At 33.7% G+C, this 17,382-nt stretch overlaps 3 protein-coding genes and 1 long non-coding RNA gene across 4 annotated transcripts in view; 2 read left to right on the top strand and 2 right to left on the bottom strand.

Moving 5' to 3' along the window:
• Positions 1-17,382, bottom strand: part of LOC148278342 (uncharacterized) — a 190,347-nt gene that overhangs the window by 117,365 nt on the left and 55,600 nt on the right. The window lies entirely within an intron of this gene.
• On the top strand, positions 53-5,841 carry nop5 (nop5 ribonucleoprotein). The gene is made up of 5 exons (XM_088231540.1): positions 53-278; positions 444-520; positions 725-1,873; positions 2,132-2,216; positions 5,438-5,841. The coding sequence occupies exons 1-5, from the start codon at positions 234-236 to the stop codon at positions 5,654-5,656; spliced, it is 1,575 nt and encodes a 524-aa protein (XP_088087666.1). The 5' UTR covers positions 53-233; the 3' UTR covers positions 5,657-5,841.
• Positions 7,851-11,639, top strand: Tgt (tRNA-guanine transglycosylase). Its single transcript, XM_088231535.1, has 6 exons — positions 7,851-8,101; positions 8,497-8,794; positions 9,704-9,947; positions 10,757-10,925; positions 11,153-11,347; positions 11,428-11,639. The coding sequence occupies exons 1-6, from the start codon at positions 7,961-7,963 to the stop codon at positions 11,584-11,586; spliced, it is 1,206 nt and encodes a 401-aa protein (XP_088087661.1). The 5' UTR covers positions 7,851-7,960; the 3' UTR covers positions 11,587-11,639.
• LOC148278349 (coiled-coil domain-containing protein 25) lies at positions 14,492-15,863 on the bottom strand. Its single transcript, XM_088231536.1, has 4 exons — positions 15,621-15,863; positions 15,345-15,436; positions 15,118-15,264; positions 14,492-15,033 (listed from the first exon to the last, which is right to left on the bottom strand). The coding sequence occupies exons 1-4, from the start codon at positions 15,691-15,693 to the stop codon at positions 14,719-14,721; spliced, it is 627 nt and encodes a 208-aa protein (XP_088087662.1). The 5' UTR covers positions 15,694-15,863; the 3' UTR covers positions 14,492-14,718.

The following is a 17,382-nucleotide window of genomic DNA, read 5'->3' on the forward strand; positions in this document are numbered from 1 at the left end:
GTCGTGTACCAACACCGATCTGGTTGTCATCATTTATCTTTTATCTATGGTTGTCATTTACAAGCTTGAACCGCGTGTGCCGCGTTCGTTTTGTGAATTTTGTGTTTTTATCTAACCTCGAAACAGAGGTCCGTCATCTATAGAGTTGAAAATTTGTACTTTTTTGATGGAATAAAACTAACTTTAATATCAATTGATATATTGATATAAAATTTGTTAAAGAAAGCTTTATAATGCTTATATTATTTGAAACCCCGGCGGGGTACGCTATTTTTAAGGTATGTCTATACTAATATTTTGTTTACCACGTGTTTGAAACAATTTGACAAATTTTAGATTACTTGTACTTCGCGAATTTGTTTTATTTCTCACTTATCATTTTACAGATAATCCTTTGTCTTCAATTTTGTCATTTACTTAATGCTTTTAACACCTTTTTTCAGTTACTCGACGAACTTAAATTAGCAAAAGTAGATAATCTTTATGAAGATTTTGAAACACCAGAAAAGGCGAGCAAAATGTAAGTAAAAATATACATCCTTAATTTCACTCCCGTTCTAACCAAAAATCCATGTGGTCTTAACTCTTAACCTAGGGTTTACAACAAATATTCTATTGGCTGTGGAATACAACTTAACTTAAATGTCTACACCTTTACCTACTACATAAGTTTAGCATTTATCTCAGGTTACATTATTAACTTTATATTCACATAACTTTTCAGAGTAAAACTAAAACACTTTGCGAAGTTTGAAGACACTACCGAAGCTCTGTCAGCTACTACAGCAGCCATTGAAGGAAAACTCTCGAAATCTTTAAAGAAGTTATTGAAAGGTTACAAGAATGACGACATTCAAGAACAACTTCTTGTTGCGGATTCTAAGCTGGGAAATGCAATTAAAGATAAGTTGAACTTGCAGTGTGTGTCCAATACCGGAGTCCAAGAACTAATGCGCTGTATGAGATCTCAGTTGGACAGTTTGCTGGTTGGACTACCTAAAAAGGAAATGACCGCCATGGCTCTAGGATTAGCTCATTCACTCTCGCGGTACAAGTTGAAATTTTCTCCAGACAAAATTGACACCATGATTGTACAAGCTCAATGCCTACTGGATGACTTGGATAAAGAATTAAATAATTATATTATGCGCTGTAGAGAATGGTACGGGTGGCATTTCCCAGAGCTCGGTAAGCTTATTACCGACAATATATCTTACGTCAAAACAGTCAAACTTATTGGCACCAGAGATCATGCGATCAAAACTGATCTGTCTGATATCTTACCCGAAGAAGATGAAGAGAAAGTAAAGGAAGCTGCTGAGGTGTCCATGGGAACAGAAATCTCAGATGATGACATCATGAATATTCAAAACCTGTGCGATGAAATCATTTCCATCAGTGAATATAGGTCACATCTTTCGGATTATTTAAAAGCCAGGATGATGGCTATGGCTCCAAATCTATCAGTTTTAGTCGGAGAACATATCGGAGCGAGGCTCATTTCCAGGGCTGGCTCTTTAATGAACTTGGCCAAACACCCTGCTTCCACAGTACAGATACTCGGTGCGGAGAAAGCTCTTTTCAGAGCGCTTAAAACCAGAAAGCAGACGCCTAAATACGGTATAATCTACCACGCTCAACTCATCGGGCAGTCGAGTACAAAGAACAAGGGGAAAATGTCACGAATGTTAGCGGCCAAAGCAGCATTGGCTACTAGAGTTGATGCCTTCGGAGAAGACGGCTCCTTTGATCTGGGAGCAGGACACAAAGTGAAGTTGGAAGCTCGACTGAGGTTACTCGAGGAAGGAAATATCCGGTCAATAAGCGGCACAGGCAAAGCAAAGGCTAAATTTGATAAATATCACGGAGTCAGGTAATTATTATCAAATTTTTCTTTTTTACCTATCTGCTCATTTTTTCTAAAATATTACAATCATCTAACTTAACCTTATGTTTATAAATACAGCGACCCTTTAACATCTCACATAAAAGAGAATCTCTTAACACTTTTGTTTAACAATTATCAAAATTATATTCTCATAATTTTCAGTATGTCCTTCTTAAAGTCAATTCTTTTTATGTAAAATTTTAATCTTTTGAGGAATATTTAAGCTATTTGTTTATTTTGCAGTGAAATTAAACAATACCCAGCTGCAGCAGATTCTACATCAAAGGAACCTAAGCAAGAGGCAGAAGAAGAGGAAGATGCCAAAAAGGTACAAACGAACTTTGATGTAGCCCATTTATCTGATTTAAATAAACTTCTAAATTTTAAAGTCTTCATCCATTTATATAATTTCTTAAATGTCTTTCACACTAGAATATATCAATTTATTTTGTTTACTGACTTATTCGGTCCGTTTAACAGTAAATGCATTTTTTTTTTTATATATATATTTATGGGTACAATTTAAATAAAGTACGACTAAAGAAAATTAAATAATAATACCTACCTCGAGACACGATCTTGTCTATTTTAGCGATTGTTTAAATCTAGAAAGACTTTCACCAAAAAGTCTAGATCCTGTCTCAAGTTCACAATGCGAGATACTGGTGCATGCAAGCTATAATTTGTGCTCTGCTGATCAAGGCAGTCATCAGTAGGTTGATACCCAGATAATGATGATTGTACAATTCCCAGTGATGATACTCGCGCAGGTCAAACGTTTATCATTGGAGGCAATGCCGTCTGAACATTGCTGAAAAATATTTGTTAATTTGCTAAATCGGTGTAACTATGCGTGATCGACGTAGATAATAATAATAAATTTCGAAAAATTTTATAGCGCCGTTTTCGTGAGTAATCACTTCAAGGGCGCTGTACATTATACTTAAATAAAAAAATAAGGTCTATCTACAAGCTTACTCTTAATTATTTTTTTATTTTTTTTACAATTTAATAATTTATACAACAAATTAATTAAGTAGTAAAAGTAAACATATATATTTTTTATTTTTACTGGTGGTTCATCTAAACTGCCTAAGTAGGGATAGCTGCCCCGTTGTAAAGCAGTAAATTATGTATTTTATAAAAATATTAAAAAGTAATTACAGTTTTATTATTATGTGTGCTTTTTCAGTCTTAAAAGTAAATAATAAATATACAATGAAAACATAAATAATACCAAAATCTCTATATTCTAAGTCCTAAGTCATTACTAGTAAAACAAGAAATCAGCTTACGTCCTTCTACATCGGACAACAATTTCTCTGACTCCGTCCGACCTATACGGATTAAAAATGCAGTCAACACCTTCCTCAGCCTGGCAATCCCACCACATTTCCATGAATCTGGGATTAGGTTATATATCCTCGGGCCTATATAATATTGCTGCCTTTGAGCCAAAAAAGTATTAACTCCTTATTGGAGTGTCTAGTATTATGAACATGACAAACCGTTGCGTATTTTTCCCTGTTGAGATGCGTGACCACTACTGACCTCAATATATACTGTTGACGAATATCCAGCACTTGAAATTCTTTGAAGAGCGAATCACTCTGGTATAGGTATGGTTTTTTTAATATAACTCTTATCACTGATTTTTGAGCTATAGCTGCTGAAGCTTCCCCAGCCAATCAGACCATACGTCAGTATTGAATTTACCAATCCATAATACAATGAGGAAGTTCAGTGGTTTTTAAAAAAAAATATATTTGTTAATAGACTGTTAAACTAAGTCAAAATTATTTTTTAAAAATTTTTATATATCATATTATCGGCGCTACGATTTTTCAAAGTTTTGTATTTCTGAAATAACTCCACGTGTAACGTCAGAGGTTCATTTCCGCTTATTCTCATTCAGTTCTTCCCATTGGTCCAGAAGCGACAAGCAGACCGGAAATCTTCCATAGCTCTTAGATTATAGGTTGATTCACATGAACCAGTGACGTCATTTAAAGTAGTGCGTTTTTATCAAAATATTTATTATTATTTTTTCTGTACATTTTCAAGAAACTTTGCCGTACAATTTAATGCTCTAATTTTTACCCCGCGTAAGAAAACATTTTTTGTATCCAATTTCCCGTAGGGCTGAAGTTCCTCATTGTTTTAGTTCTTTTATCCTTAGTATATTTCTTAAAGGTATGAAAAAATTAATCAAACGTTTTATTTTATTACAAATTTCTTCAGTTTGTAGGTTCCATCTCATGAATTTATCTATTTTTAAACCCAAATACTTTACACTAGTGACGTTTTCCAATATTGTACATTTACAATTTATATTAATTTTAATTCATACCCAGAGTTTGGTTGTCCCACCGAAGATGGGCTAAAAAAAAGATAAACTATGTTTTTTCTGCATTGAGAGTAAGCAAATTGTCGTTCAATCAATTGTTTACCCTTGTCATATCTTTGTTACTTTTGTCATAAACTTCTGTCCAAAGCAATAGGCGAGATCAGCCTAGATGGGCGAGATCAGCGTAGTTAGGCAAGATTGGCATAGCTTTGCGTGATCCGTGTAGAGAGGCGAGATCGACGTAGCCTTGTGCGATCAGCGTAGAGGGGTGAGCTTATGTCGTCCAACTGGATACTCTGTAGATGCTGCGTAGAGTGCAGCGTTTCCAATTGCGTCATTCGAATCTCTGCAACAGTTGAATATCCTACCAGATATAACCCTGGTATATCAGTAGAACTGTCAAGGTCACCAATGTAGGATTTTAGGAAGGTAATATAGAAGTCTAGGCATCTACAGGGCTTATGACCTGTCAATGGCTGGTTTAAGTGGTTACCTTCTCTTAAATGTTCTTCATCTCTGTTGTAAAATGTTAATATAAACAGCTCCCCAGGGAGTTGAATCCAGTCCTTGTCTACAAAAATTTGGACAAACTCAAAATATTGTTGATAAATTACCTGGTCCATGAAGAAGTATAGAAATTGAAAAAAATATATTTTCAGGCGTTGCCTAGTATGTAGGTGAAATAATTCAAGTAGATGAATCTCACCCTCATAAATAAAGGTTTCAGCTCTTTAACTTCACAAACATCAACAGATGAAAGAATTGAAGGAATATAGATGTTCAAATATGGGCAGAATGGGGAATGTTACACAGTGTGTAAAGTGGCCACTTAAACCAGCCAATGATGGGTCGTAAGCCCTGTAGATGGCTTGACTTCTATATTACCTTCTCTAAAATGTTCTTCATCTCTGTTGTAATATGTTAATGTACTCCGTTGATGTTATGTGGACGGATGTCTTATGTGCAATACAGTTGCTCTTGCAGGATAAGCTGTGTTGTATTCAATTTAAAATACTGACTTGCTTCTTTGGTCGTTGCTCCATATTATTAAAGTCAACAAATAAATATGCATATAGATAATTTCAAAATACAACTATTGAGGAAAATGATAATAAAGGCTCAGCTTTGCATGTAATTATTATAATATTGTGGATAAAAGCAGCACCTGTCATAATTATCAAGTATTGTTTTCCTTGTTTCAGCCCGTAGCATTTGTAAAATCTGAGAATCTGGATGACAGTATCAAAAAGGAGAAAAAGAAAGGCAAGAAAAGGAAATCAGAAGTAAAGCAGGAAGAAGAAGAAGCTATGGATGTTAGTGTTAAGGAAGAAGAACCGGACACATCAGTGGCACAAGATGATGAAACACCCAAGAAGAAGAAAAAGTCTAAAAAAAATAAAAAAGGAAAAGATGATGAATAAAATGTGTGTAACATAGTAGGTACATTATTTGTGTACGTATGTTTGGGATATGAAAGTTTATACAGCATGGAAACATCTTAAAATTTGCATACATACATGTATTTAGATGGAAACTTTTTGTTTTCTTGTTTTACTCACTTATTATGTATGTGTCAAATATGAATATATGTTTTTTCTTATTAATAGCCATTTTGTTTTATTTATGATGCATGCAGCAAAATTTACAGTAAATTTATATTAAGACTATTGTTATCACAGAGTAATAACGCGTACAGCTATAGAGATGCCATTACGGTCTATTGCGTATTTTCATTTATTTATTTATGCTTTATTAAGTTAGTTCGTAACATCTTAAGAACTAAAATAAACTTGATTTCATTTCATTTTTTACAAAAATTTCTCAAGGACATATTTTATCAAATGAATTTTAAATAATTCAGTGCTTTCTGTTTCTTCAGGTAACTCATTGTACAGCTTCAATCCCTTGTACAGTGAGTTTTTAGACATTGTTTTTCTACTCATTTGTAATCTTATCTTTTTTTTATCCCTAGCTTTATTTGTATGACGTTGGCTAAATTTGATTATATTTTTTAAAATATTTATATACTTTACTGTAAGCAAGCCAATTTCTTTGTGCACTGTTTCTGCATTATAATACATTTTAAGTATAATTCTCATTGCCTTATTTTGAATAATTTGTGTATTTTTGATTTCCCCTTCATTACATAAAAAAATAATGGGAGAACCGTTATTTAAGTGTGGACATATGATTGTTTTATAGATATGAACACTACTCTTTAGATCTACATATTACATTTCTTAATCGTTCCATGACTATTTTTTTTGTTGCATTCTAATGTGTTTATAGAATGTATTTATACAACAAAAGTGTTGCAAATTTTTGGTTCAACGGGCATGTAACAGGCGGTTTTGGCGCTGTGCTTGCGATTCTCGACCCGATTGACTACAGCCCATTGTAAACTATAACTAACTTTGTGGTTGATAATCCTAGAATGATTTTTGCCATATGGGCAGCTCTTTAGCAATAGCTCGTTATTACTCTGAGATTGTTTTAGACAAATCTAATTCATTTCCATGATTTTCTGAGAGACATTCAAAATACATTTAACAAATTAAGGGCGTGGTGGTGTGGTGTAATGTCCAAAACGCTTGCTTCTTCATGGAGGGTTTCGGGTTGGATTCTCGATGTGATCACAAAAGATAAATATGATTTATCTCAAACTTGGGCGTGTTGTTGGCTTGTAGTAGTACAAACCATGAGTTAAATGTTATAAGAATGTTGGTTAAGTAATTAAATATCTAGAATATTATTCCTTTAACGAGCGTCTTGAGGATGCAGCGTTGGACCTGTCTTGGACATGTGCTGTGCATGCCTCAGGAAAACCTAAACCCAAATTGCCGCTTCTTTACATCTGCTGGCTCCCGCTATCCTGGAAGACTGTCGATGATGATCTTTCTGATTTATTCGGCAGAACTAAGGAACATGGGAGGAGGTGAGAGTGCTGGCTAGCGATAGGGTCTCCTGGAGGCGTCTGGTGATGTCCACATTCTCCATTTAGAAGGGAATATGGAAAAGAAGAAATATTATTGAGTCATCTTTTTACACTTTTTGGCAAATTTTCTTTAAAAACATTGACTTCTATAATATTTAAGAGTAAATACATACATTTAAAAGGTTAGCATTTTTTTTTAAATGACAATGAGAAAAAATGACTGAAATGCACACCCCTGATGAAAGTTGTGACAAAAGAAGGAAACTAATTTTTTTGTCATTGTTCCATGACAGCTCTCTAGCTGAAGCATTGGAGTCCACATACGCCTCTGTTGATTGCCAACTCAGAATCCTCCTAAGTTAAGCCCACGTTCCGAAATCGCGGTGTGAACTGCTGACAATTCATCAGCAAAATACGAGAACCCGATATTTTGTAAAGTAGCCAGCGTGGCTAAAGGTCTTGAGTGGCATCTACCGTATATTACCCAACCAACTAATGTGACTTTTTCTAAACAAAAATGCGATTTTTACTCTTATTAAAGGAAACCATTTGTTTCACTTGCGCCCAGCTGCATTTTTTATTACGACCGGACACGTGAATTTAATTATGTACGGGTAGGTACCTATTCTTTTATCATAGACATTAAAAAAAACCTCTTAGTGGCCGGATACAGTATGTTTAGTCTATGGACAAAGTGTGACAGATGACAGCTGGGTAACAGATTTTATATTTGTGTTTTTGAGGTTTTATTGTCTGTTGTCAACGTGCATCGTTAAAATATATTTTTTTTATGGCGAGGATGAGTTTTCCTAAATCTGCACTAAATTACAAAGTTATTGCAGAATGCAATACAACAAAGGCAAGAACTGGTATTATGAGTTTACCACATCAAGACGTCGAAACGCCGGTGTTCATGCCTGTTGGAACCCAGGTTAGTATGAATGAAGCCATTGTTTCCTATATTAAATAATTTCATATACATGTACATGTCGGTCTCGTGGTGTAATGGTCAGCGCGTTTGCCTACCATGCAATTGGTCTCAGGTTCGATTCCCGGCATGGTTGATATGAAATATTTATTTAAAGGGGTGTTTTCGCACTAGAAGATTTCATAGTCCATGGACCTGAAGCGTAAGACTGATAATCTTACCTTCATGTAATAAAAATGATCAAGATACGCTGCGATTGAAGTACCAATGCAGTGCCCTATGCACCATTATATGCGGAATGGGAATGATGATGATACATATAGCGCCCCATGTTGTGCCTTGTGAATCGGGGCACATATATAATTTTGAATAAATTTTATGTTACGAAATTTTTGTAGGGTACAATGAAAGGAGTTCTTCCAGAACAGCTAGTAAATTTAGATTGTCAAATTATACTTGGCAATACCTACCACCTTGGTAATCGTCCAGGAATCAAAGTCCTCTCTAAAGCAGGCGGACTTCACAAATTTATGGGATGGGATCGAGCATTATTGACCGATTCGGGTGGATTTCAAATGGTGTCATTATTGAAATTAGCAACTATTACTGAAGAAGGTGTGAAGTTCCAATCTCCTTACGACGAAAGTGAAATAATGCTTACTCCAGAACATTCAATAGAGATACAAAACTGTATAGGTTGGTACTTCATAATTTTTTTACTTTACCAATAAACCTTTATGGATTTCTTAAATGCTTGCTACTTGTATACTAGCCATTGTGGCAGGCATTCATACACATTGCTAAATCAACAAAATTTTATATTGTAAGTCAATAAGTCATGGAAATATCGAGAGAGATACTTATTTACTTTGTGGTTTTAATATGTTGAAAGGAGAGTGAATGCGGGCAACAAAATGAAAGGCGCACTAAGCTCAGTAATTGCTATAAAAATATGTCAATGGAGGCTAGACTGGGTGTGCACAACAGAGTTCTAGTCCCAACATTTATGTGTGGAAGTGAAACATGGAACTAGCAGAGGAAGGATGAAAGCAGTCAAAATGAGATCCCTTAGATGAGTGTATGGGAAATCAATGCATAACAAATTATGAAATCAGGTGAGAGTGCAAATCTGAGACAGGTATAATCAATAAGATTAAGAGACAGTCACTGAGATGGTTTGGTCACGTAGAACTAATGGACGACAAAAGAATGTTAAAATAGATTTATATGGCGAGAATGAGTGGTAACATATGACGAGTATGACTCAGAAAGATGCAACATGTCAGATAAACCAAAATCACAAGTCTGGTCAAGTCAAAAGCAGACACAAACGAATGGTATGACAAGATGTGTGAATGTAAAGGAAATTACGAATGTATGTTAGGATAGACATGTGTGGCAGTCCATCCTCTCCGCTTACCCCTACGGAAAAAAGGGCATGACGGTGGTAGTAGTACTTTTAATGTCTACTATGTTTAATAAAAAAAAACTGTGGTCACATATTTGTACATGCCAACTAAAAGAAGAAAATATGATGCTTATTTGTCATTAGTTTACTAGTAAATAAAATAAAATAAATGAAATACATTTTTTAATTAATCTCAGGCGCAGATATAATAATGCAATTAGACGATGTAGTTCACGCCACTCACCCTGATCGGGAAAGGATCTGTGAAGCTACAGAAAGGACTTCCCGGTGGCTTGACAGATGTTTACTCGCACATAAAAAACCCCATGAACAGAGTGTGTTCCCTATTGTCCAAGGATCATTAGACGCAGAACTCAGAGAGCAGAGTGCCAGAGAACACGTAAAAAAAGATGTTAATGGATATGCCATTGGTGGCTTAAGGTATGTGTTTTTTAAAAGTGCTATTTTTACCACTGTAATTTGTTATATTTGGATATTTTAAAACAGTTTTTGTCCTTTACCTAGTGTAATTCTTCATTTAATTAAAACAAAATGTGAAAATAAATTATTTATTTATTTATTTTTGCACCACAACAGGCCAGGAGGCCCGATTACAGTGGCGAATTACATCACAGAATACCCAGGCTTGAGAAAAATCACATTTTAATTTTTGTGTTCTCACCGGGAATCGAACCTGGAACCTTTCGTGTGTGAGTCAAGCGTCTTGACCACTACACCACGGAGGCCGCCAATTTTGTTTGTTTGTTTTTTTTACCTAATTTTCTCCTGTAGTGATAAAAAATACAAAAACAGTAAAACCTCGATATAACGGACTAATTGGGGGGAAGGATTGTCCCTAAAAGCCGAAAGTCTGTTATATAAAAATAGGTTTAAAATAAATCAACCAACTTTTTTTTTACAATATGTACACTGTATATAGTGGTCCCGTGGCTCGTTTCGTGGACTCACCAATCAGAGGTCTGAGGTTTCAACCCTGCTCTACCACAACTTGATTCCCATTTTCTAATAGTGAGTTATTTATATCTCATTGAAAATAGCCCCCATAAATTGAAATATTTGGGTAATCTTATAATTTGATTGAGTAAATCTTATGATTGAAGAATATTTGCTTTTATATAAATGCAAATATTTATTATAAATAAACACAACTCGGCTTGTCAAGAAGTTCTTCATAGGTAGTAATTGTAAATCACAGAAGGAGTTTATTAAAAACATCTCTTTGTTTTCAGTGGTGGAGAGGCAAAAGATGAATTTTGGCCCATGGTACATTTAAGCACAAATATCCTTCCTCGTGATAAACCTCGATATGTAATGGGAGTTGGAGTTGCTATGGACCTAGTAGTTTGTGTTGCTTTGGGAGCTGATATGTTTGATTGTGTCTTTCCAACTAGAACAGCTGTAAGAAATTCTTTAATACATGATTATTTTTTTGTGAATATTATAAACATAATTTTCTTGTTCCGAGCTAAAATAGAATTGGACAATTTTAAACTTAATTCAGTAATATGTTATGTTCGTTAATTTAATGTTTTAACCATAAAAATAAAAGCTAGATATTTATTTCATTATTTAATAATCTAATTGAAAAGTTATATTATGAATTTATTTTATCTTATCCTTTGCAGAGGTTTGGTTGTGCCCTGGTTAATACTGGTCAACTGAATTTAAAACAAAAAAAATATGAATGTGATTTTAATCCCATAGATGTGGAATGTAATTGTTCAACGTGTCAACATTATACTAGGGCATATTTACACAATATCGTAACAGTGGAAACTGTAGCTTGTCATTTACTATCAGTTCATAACATTGCATATCAGGTAACTTATTTTTTTGTCTGTAGCTTATGACATTATGATTCCATATCTAAAATTTATTATATTTAAACATGTGTTTTCAGCTGAATCTTATGAGGAAAATGAGACGACACATAAAGGTGGGGACTTTCCCTAGTTTTGTTAAAAAATTCATGGAAGATTTGTTTCCAAATAGAGATTATCCCAAATGGATAAAGGAATCCTTACTAGCTGTGGACATAAATTTACTGCCTGATTTATAAAAATTCACTAATACCACTTTTGAAAAATACATTTTAATAAAATAAGAAATAAATTGTATTGTTTCGTTCAAATTTAATGAATACCTTTTTTTTAAGGGCGTTCCTCACATATATTTTATAAAAGATTTTCAGACAACAATTAATGTATGTTGATAGATGGTGTAATAAGGTAAATTAAAAAAATTATTCAAAGAATACGGTACAGGTGACTAAGTGTTTGCTAGTAGGCTTAACTCTGGGCACTATGTACAAGATGTACAAAGAAAAAGTGCCACTTAACTATGTATCAGTTTGTACATTTGGCACCATATTCAAAAGCATGGGACTGAAGATAAAAAAACCAGCCCGCGATACTTGTAATACCTGCGACACTTTTGCCATGAAAAAAAAAGCCCGGTCAGCTGGAATAAAAGGAAATGCAGAATTCCAAAAATTAGAAGAGAATTCTACTTTGCATTAAGTGGAAGCTGATGGCACCTATATTAAATAATTAATTGCCTAAAATAATTGATAAAGCTTCAGCAAGTATGAGCATAAAATATATTGTTTCGACCTACAACAATGTCTGCCAACACCTAACTTGAACACAAATATGTTTTTTTTTTTATAGAAGTCTATTGTGGACCTTTAATCGTACAATCTACAACTGTCCCACCAAAAAAAAAAATGTTTTATGTGGCGCGAAGGAGAAGGTGGTAGAGGAGCTAATGAAATAGCTTCTTATCAGTATACTTTTATTTTGAGCTTGCCATCAGAAATAAATGTATTGACCTTTTACTCCGACACATGTGCAGACAAAACAAAAATAGTAACTTTGCTGCCATGTTTTTATATGTGAAGCAAAGGCGACCAGGTTCAACCAAAAGTTTTTGGTACCGGGAGACACTCACATGGAATGTGATTTAATACACGTGATGATAGAGAACAAAAAAATAATGCTGGTATTCTTCATGTGCCAAAAGATTGGTACATTTAATGAGGAATACTAGTAAAAAAAGTGACCTGATAGAAGTCAGAGTAGTGACGTACTAGTATAACATTTTTGTAGACTTCGCTAGCCTTTTCAAAGGGCCATTAGTTTTTTTTTAAATATTCTTTGGGAGAAAAATTTGTTTGGCAACAAGTCAAATAGATTCGATATGGTGGAGAAAATAATGATGTACAATTTAAAAAGTTCTTGGATATATCTCTACCCTTTGAAACAATTTAATTTTTCCGGAGAGGCAAATCCAATGAACTATTGCAACCAAAACCATACAATGACCCAGTACCAATAAATAAAAAGAAAAAAAGACCTTCTTAGTATTTTATATTGCGCTCTCTAGAGCGCAAGTCTGATCACCTTTTCTTTATATAATTATTGTTTTTTTATAATACAATAAATAATAATATTATTATAATTATTTCGAGTTGGACGGTGGCCCAGTGGTAGTGTCGTGGACTCTGAGTGTAATGATCCTCGGTTTGAATTCTTGTTCCGACACCACTTGATTCCTATTTTCAAACACAAGCCACTTAGGCTTTCTTGAAAATAGTATTTACAAATCGAAATACTGGCAAATATAAGATTGCACAAATTTGTTTTAAAATATAATATACTCGAATATACATATTTTTAATACCACGTCTATATGATCCAGTACCCTATGTACTATTTAGGAGTACATGTGAGTCAATTTATTATTGTTTATCGGTTTTTATTTGGTACCAAATGACATGAGTGTCCATTTTAATAATTGATGACAGAATATTTGGAAAGGAACAATGGCATAAGTCAGAAAAAAGTAATAAATTATAAGGTTACACTATTTTAGGTTACATAAACATTTAATATACTTTCTCAACTCTGCTGGTGCAAAAATTCATTAAAAATAATAAAGCCGTTTACGATTTGTAGGATATTTCATAAAAACCGAAATTCTTAAATTTTGTTTTGGCTCTCCTGAAAACCTGCATTTTTTACTCATTCTGTTATTCCTTTCGCATACAGAATTATATTTACTGTTCACATACTTTTAATAGGCTATTTGCACATTGTTTATTTGTTGTAAATTTACATTGTGAATATTTTGTTATCGATAAATCAAAAATGTGCATTCCTTTTTTAAAGTTAGGTTTATGCAAGTACATCTCGACGTGGGCTACGTAAAGAGCTCTATCTGCAAATCTGTTATACTTTACAGGAGTAAGATTAAAAGGTTTTGATCATAATTAAATCAATTAACCTTTGTATTTGAATTGTATACGTCTTCGAATCATGTGTCTATGTATATATATATATATATATATTTTTTTTTAATTTATTCATATTTTTATGTTTTTTTACAATATAAATAAGAGGTAAAACAGAGTATACAAAAAATAAAGGATTACATAGCAATGAAATACATATTAGCAGTAAAAATAGTAAACAAAAAATCCCACAAAGGCATGGCCTGTTCGCGGGTATACAAGAAATGTTTATGATTTTTTGCTCCTATAATAAATGGACAGGTATAATATTTTTGTGTAATATAAGAGCAAATAAAATATTCTGTAAAAGATTAAAGGTACTTTTTTATTTTATTGTAATTAAAAAAGGAATTGTTTTAAGATCATATAACATAAAAATGAAAAATCTCAGATCATCAACAATGGAGTTAGAGTACTTTATGTAGGGCACGTTGATATATTCTATGTGATTGGCAAATCGTCAAAAAACATACATGTAATAAAAGATAAATTTTTAAAAGTGTGCATATCCTGACATGCACGTAAGAAAAAAAGAGAAATAATTACACAAATATCGTTTTATCTTTAAAAACTACGTTAATCAATCAAAATAAAACCAACCAGAAATCAATGTCAGTATTAAAATTTTGATTTGAGCCCATCTCATCTGTGCACAGAAATAAATACGGTAAGATTGTCTTTCTTATTTATTGAAGAAAAAAATTGTTTACAAAACAAGATTAGAGCCTATTCAGCATTTTCCACTTTTTCACAAACTTATGGCAGAATGAACGGATAATATTATCAACTTTCGTTTGACTTAATATCATATTATCAAAATATATTCTACTATTTTCAGCTTCCACAACTTGTAATATCTTGTTAACTGTATAAATGTTCACAGATACAGGAATGTGACTGTCACATGAAGTCATCAGAATCATTCCCTCCATCATAATTAGTAGTCATATTTTCTGATTTCATCAAAGTGCTGTAGCTCCTAACTTCTGCTTCTTCTTTCTTTCTTTTTTCTTCATCCTTTTCTTTTTCTTTCTGCTCTCTTGTAATTTTCTTCTTGTCTTCTCTCTCCAATCTGTCTCTTTTTTCTCTTTCAGCTCTGAAATCGACTGTTTCTTCTCGTTTCGTTTTGTTCAACCTATTGACTATTTCGTTGTTTCGTTTTGCAACTCTAATTTTTTTAACTTCCTTGTCTTTAAAAAAGTTTACTTGACCAGGCTGCAATTAACAATTATTCATAAATATCATTGACTTGCATTTTCATATAAATTTAAAAATATCATTTTGAGATGTTAGCCATACCTCCATTGCCGGAGTTTTTTTGAGATTCTCCCACATAGTGTAAACAATATCAACATCATTCATTTTATTTCCATTAATGGAATTAGCTTTTACTAATTGGCAAGCATCTTCTAACACTGCACTAGGAATGTCATCTATGGTTTGTCCCTAGAATAAAAATAATTTAAAAGCCTGTTTAATTTGAACTGCCCATGATTGTACTTAACTATGTTTCAATGTATATTTACCGTAGCAAGGCGCAAATATACATGAGCCGACGAGACTTTATCCACGTGAAACCAAACATCTTCTGGCCATCCCCATTTGATAAGATCTTCATCTGTTAAAAACAAAAATAAATCAAATTATGTGTCATTTCCTTCGTAAATCTACATATGTGTATGCTACACTAAACTTTTTTTTAATGAATCAATTCACAAATTCAACTGTAAATAAAAAAGTTAATAAATTAATTAATTTAAGCAAATATAGGTTATGAATGGAGTAATAATGCAAAGACTTACTTTCATATTTATCTAAACCCATAAACAGAGTGACTGGAGGGGAAACGATGTTACTTGTAAAATAAAATACCATTTTGATTGCTTTCTAATAAGAGTTTGTCACAAATCGCTTTAATAAATTGAAACATCAAACCCACAGTCAAATTCTAGGCCACTTTTTGATTTTGTTCATCTTTGACGTTTCTAAATATTTAATATCACTTCACGATCCATAAACTAGATACCATAGATATTAGATTCTTCTTCGTTGTTTATTGTATCATGGGGGAAATAATTAATATGTCGATATATGGGGTACTTCATTATTGAGATGGTGGCGAGATTGAGAAAAATTGAGATATTAGATTATTTCGGAGGCTTTAATATCAAGTTCCACTTTCACGCGTATGAATAAATGGAAGCTGTCCATCTCTCCGCTAACTGAGAGAAAGCGGAAACATTCATCGAACCGTGCCGAACATATCGTAGAAAATATTCTAGCCATCATAATACTGTCAATTCGTGTTAAAAAAGGCACTATAAGGAAAAGTTGTTGGCTGGTTTTTATTTGTTGAATTCTATATTTCGTGACGCAACATTGAAAAAAAAGCAAGAAAAGGTAGAAAATCAAACTTTTTGGTAGTTTTTTTCTTATAACTCGGAAACTGCCAACTTCTCATAAAAACCGTGCAAGATATAATAAAAGTGCATAAAATTTTCTACAAATTTTAAAACATAAGTTTTCTGGCCCATTGATCCATTGGAGCTCAACCATTAGTTGAAAATTAACGTATTTCAGCTGTCCCCGACAGAGGCCATTTTTTCTTTGCTTCACTAGAGGTTTGGTTAGCTGGTGATAAGTGACAGCACTCCGGCGTAAAGCGGCCAACTACGATACTGCATCCCAGTGTATCACTTTGTATCTGGTGTTAGAGTTCAATGTCAACACAATTAAACAAATTATTTTTATGCGTAATGGCTTTAAACAAACTCTAATGAAGCCAATGAAGACACGTGGTGGTCTCATTTATGGCCGTGAAGTAACTGCAAGCATTTTGACAAGATGTATACATGGGATGACAGCACTTTATAACGTGTGCCAAGAAATTAAGCACTCTACGGGAGAGAAACTCGAATTGTCAGAACAACATGTTAGCAGCAGAGATACTTTGCAAAGCGAGACAACAATGACGCATATAAGTTGCCGAGTTAATTCCACGAGCATCCTCCTTTCCCAGAAACCACTGACCTTATATCACGTATAAGTACAGGTGTGGTCGCAGATGAAAGGATCAACTGCCACTTGCCCAAGGAGATGGGCATGAAAGGCATACAGGGCATGATGATTTTCAAGCTGTAAAATTCAAACGAAGCAAAAGAGGGCAGCCTCTTCGATCGTGAACAACTCTTTTTATATACAGACATACATATAGTTTTCAATTTAACCGCACTTTTCAAACTTTTTGAGTCCGGTGCTGGGTTCAAATTGATTAGCACGGGCACAAGACCTTTTCTTGTTTAGTTCCACTCCCACTCGTTTGGGTCTCTTTTTCAACAAATAACAACGGCTGCACCTCAAAATAAACTCTCAGAGTGCATGTTGTCGTGTAGCAGCTTTTATGGGGGGTAGTGTGGAAAGGATAGCAGGAAAATTGGGAATATCATAAAGGAGATTTTTCATACTCAAAAACACAGCCAGCCATTACAAAATATTGCCGTTGATGTGAAAATGCCCGATGTTGTTAACAATCCCTATAAAATTGCCGAATTCTGTAATGGTTAT

Source organism: Micrasema longulum, unplaced genomic scaffold, assembly GCF_059751315.1.
Source record: "Micrasema longulum isolate JH-2025_06_02 unplaced genomic scaffold, ASM5975131v1 h1tg000889l, whole genome shotgun sequence".
Lineage (NCBI taxonomy): Eukaryota > Metazoa > Arthropoda > Insecta > Trichoptera > Brachycentridae > Micrasema > Micrasema longulum.

Coding starts and splice junctions, on each gene's coding strand:
- nop5 (XM_088231540.1), top strand. CDS start 234: ATGCTTATATTATTTGAAACCCCGGCGGGGTACGCTATTTTTAAG. Junction 279..443: donor CGGGGTACGCTATTTTTAAG/GTATGTCTATAC, acceptor ACCTTTTTTCAG/TTACTCGACGAACTTAAATT. Junction 521..724: donor CCAGAAAAGGCGAGCAAAAT/GTAAGTAAAAAT, acceptor ATAACTTTTCAG/AGTAAAACTAAAACACTTTG.
- Tgt (XM_088231535.1), top strand. CDS start 7,961: ATGGCGAGGATGAGTTTTCCTAAATCTGCACTAAATTACAAAGTTATT. Junction 9,948..10,756: donor TATGCCATTGGTGGCTTAAG/GTATGTGTTTTT, acceptor CTTTGTTTTCAG/TGGTGGAGAGGCAAAAGATG. Junction 11,348..11,427: donor TTCATAACATTGCATATCAG/GTAACTTATTTT, acceptor ATGTGTTTTCAG/CTGAATCTTATGAGGAAAAT.
- LOC148278349 (XM_088231536.1), bottom strand. CDS start 15,693: ATGGTATTTTATTTTACAAGTAACATCGTTTCCCCTCCAGTCACTCTG. Junction 15,437..15,620: donor GGGTTTAGATAAATATGAAA/GTAAGTCTTTGC, acceptor TGTTTTTAACAG/ATGAAGATCTTATCAAATGG. Junction 15,265..15,344: donor TATATTTGCGCCTTGCTACG/GTAAATATACAT, acceptor TTTTTATTCTAG/GGACAAACCATAGATGACAT.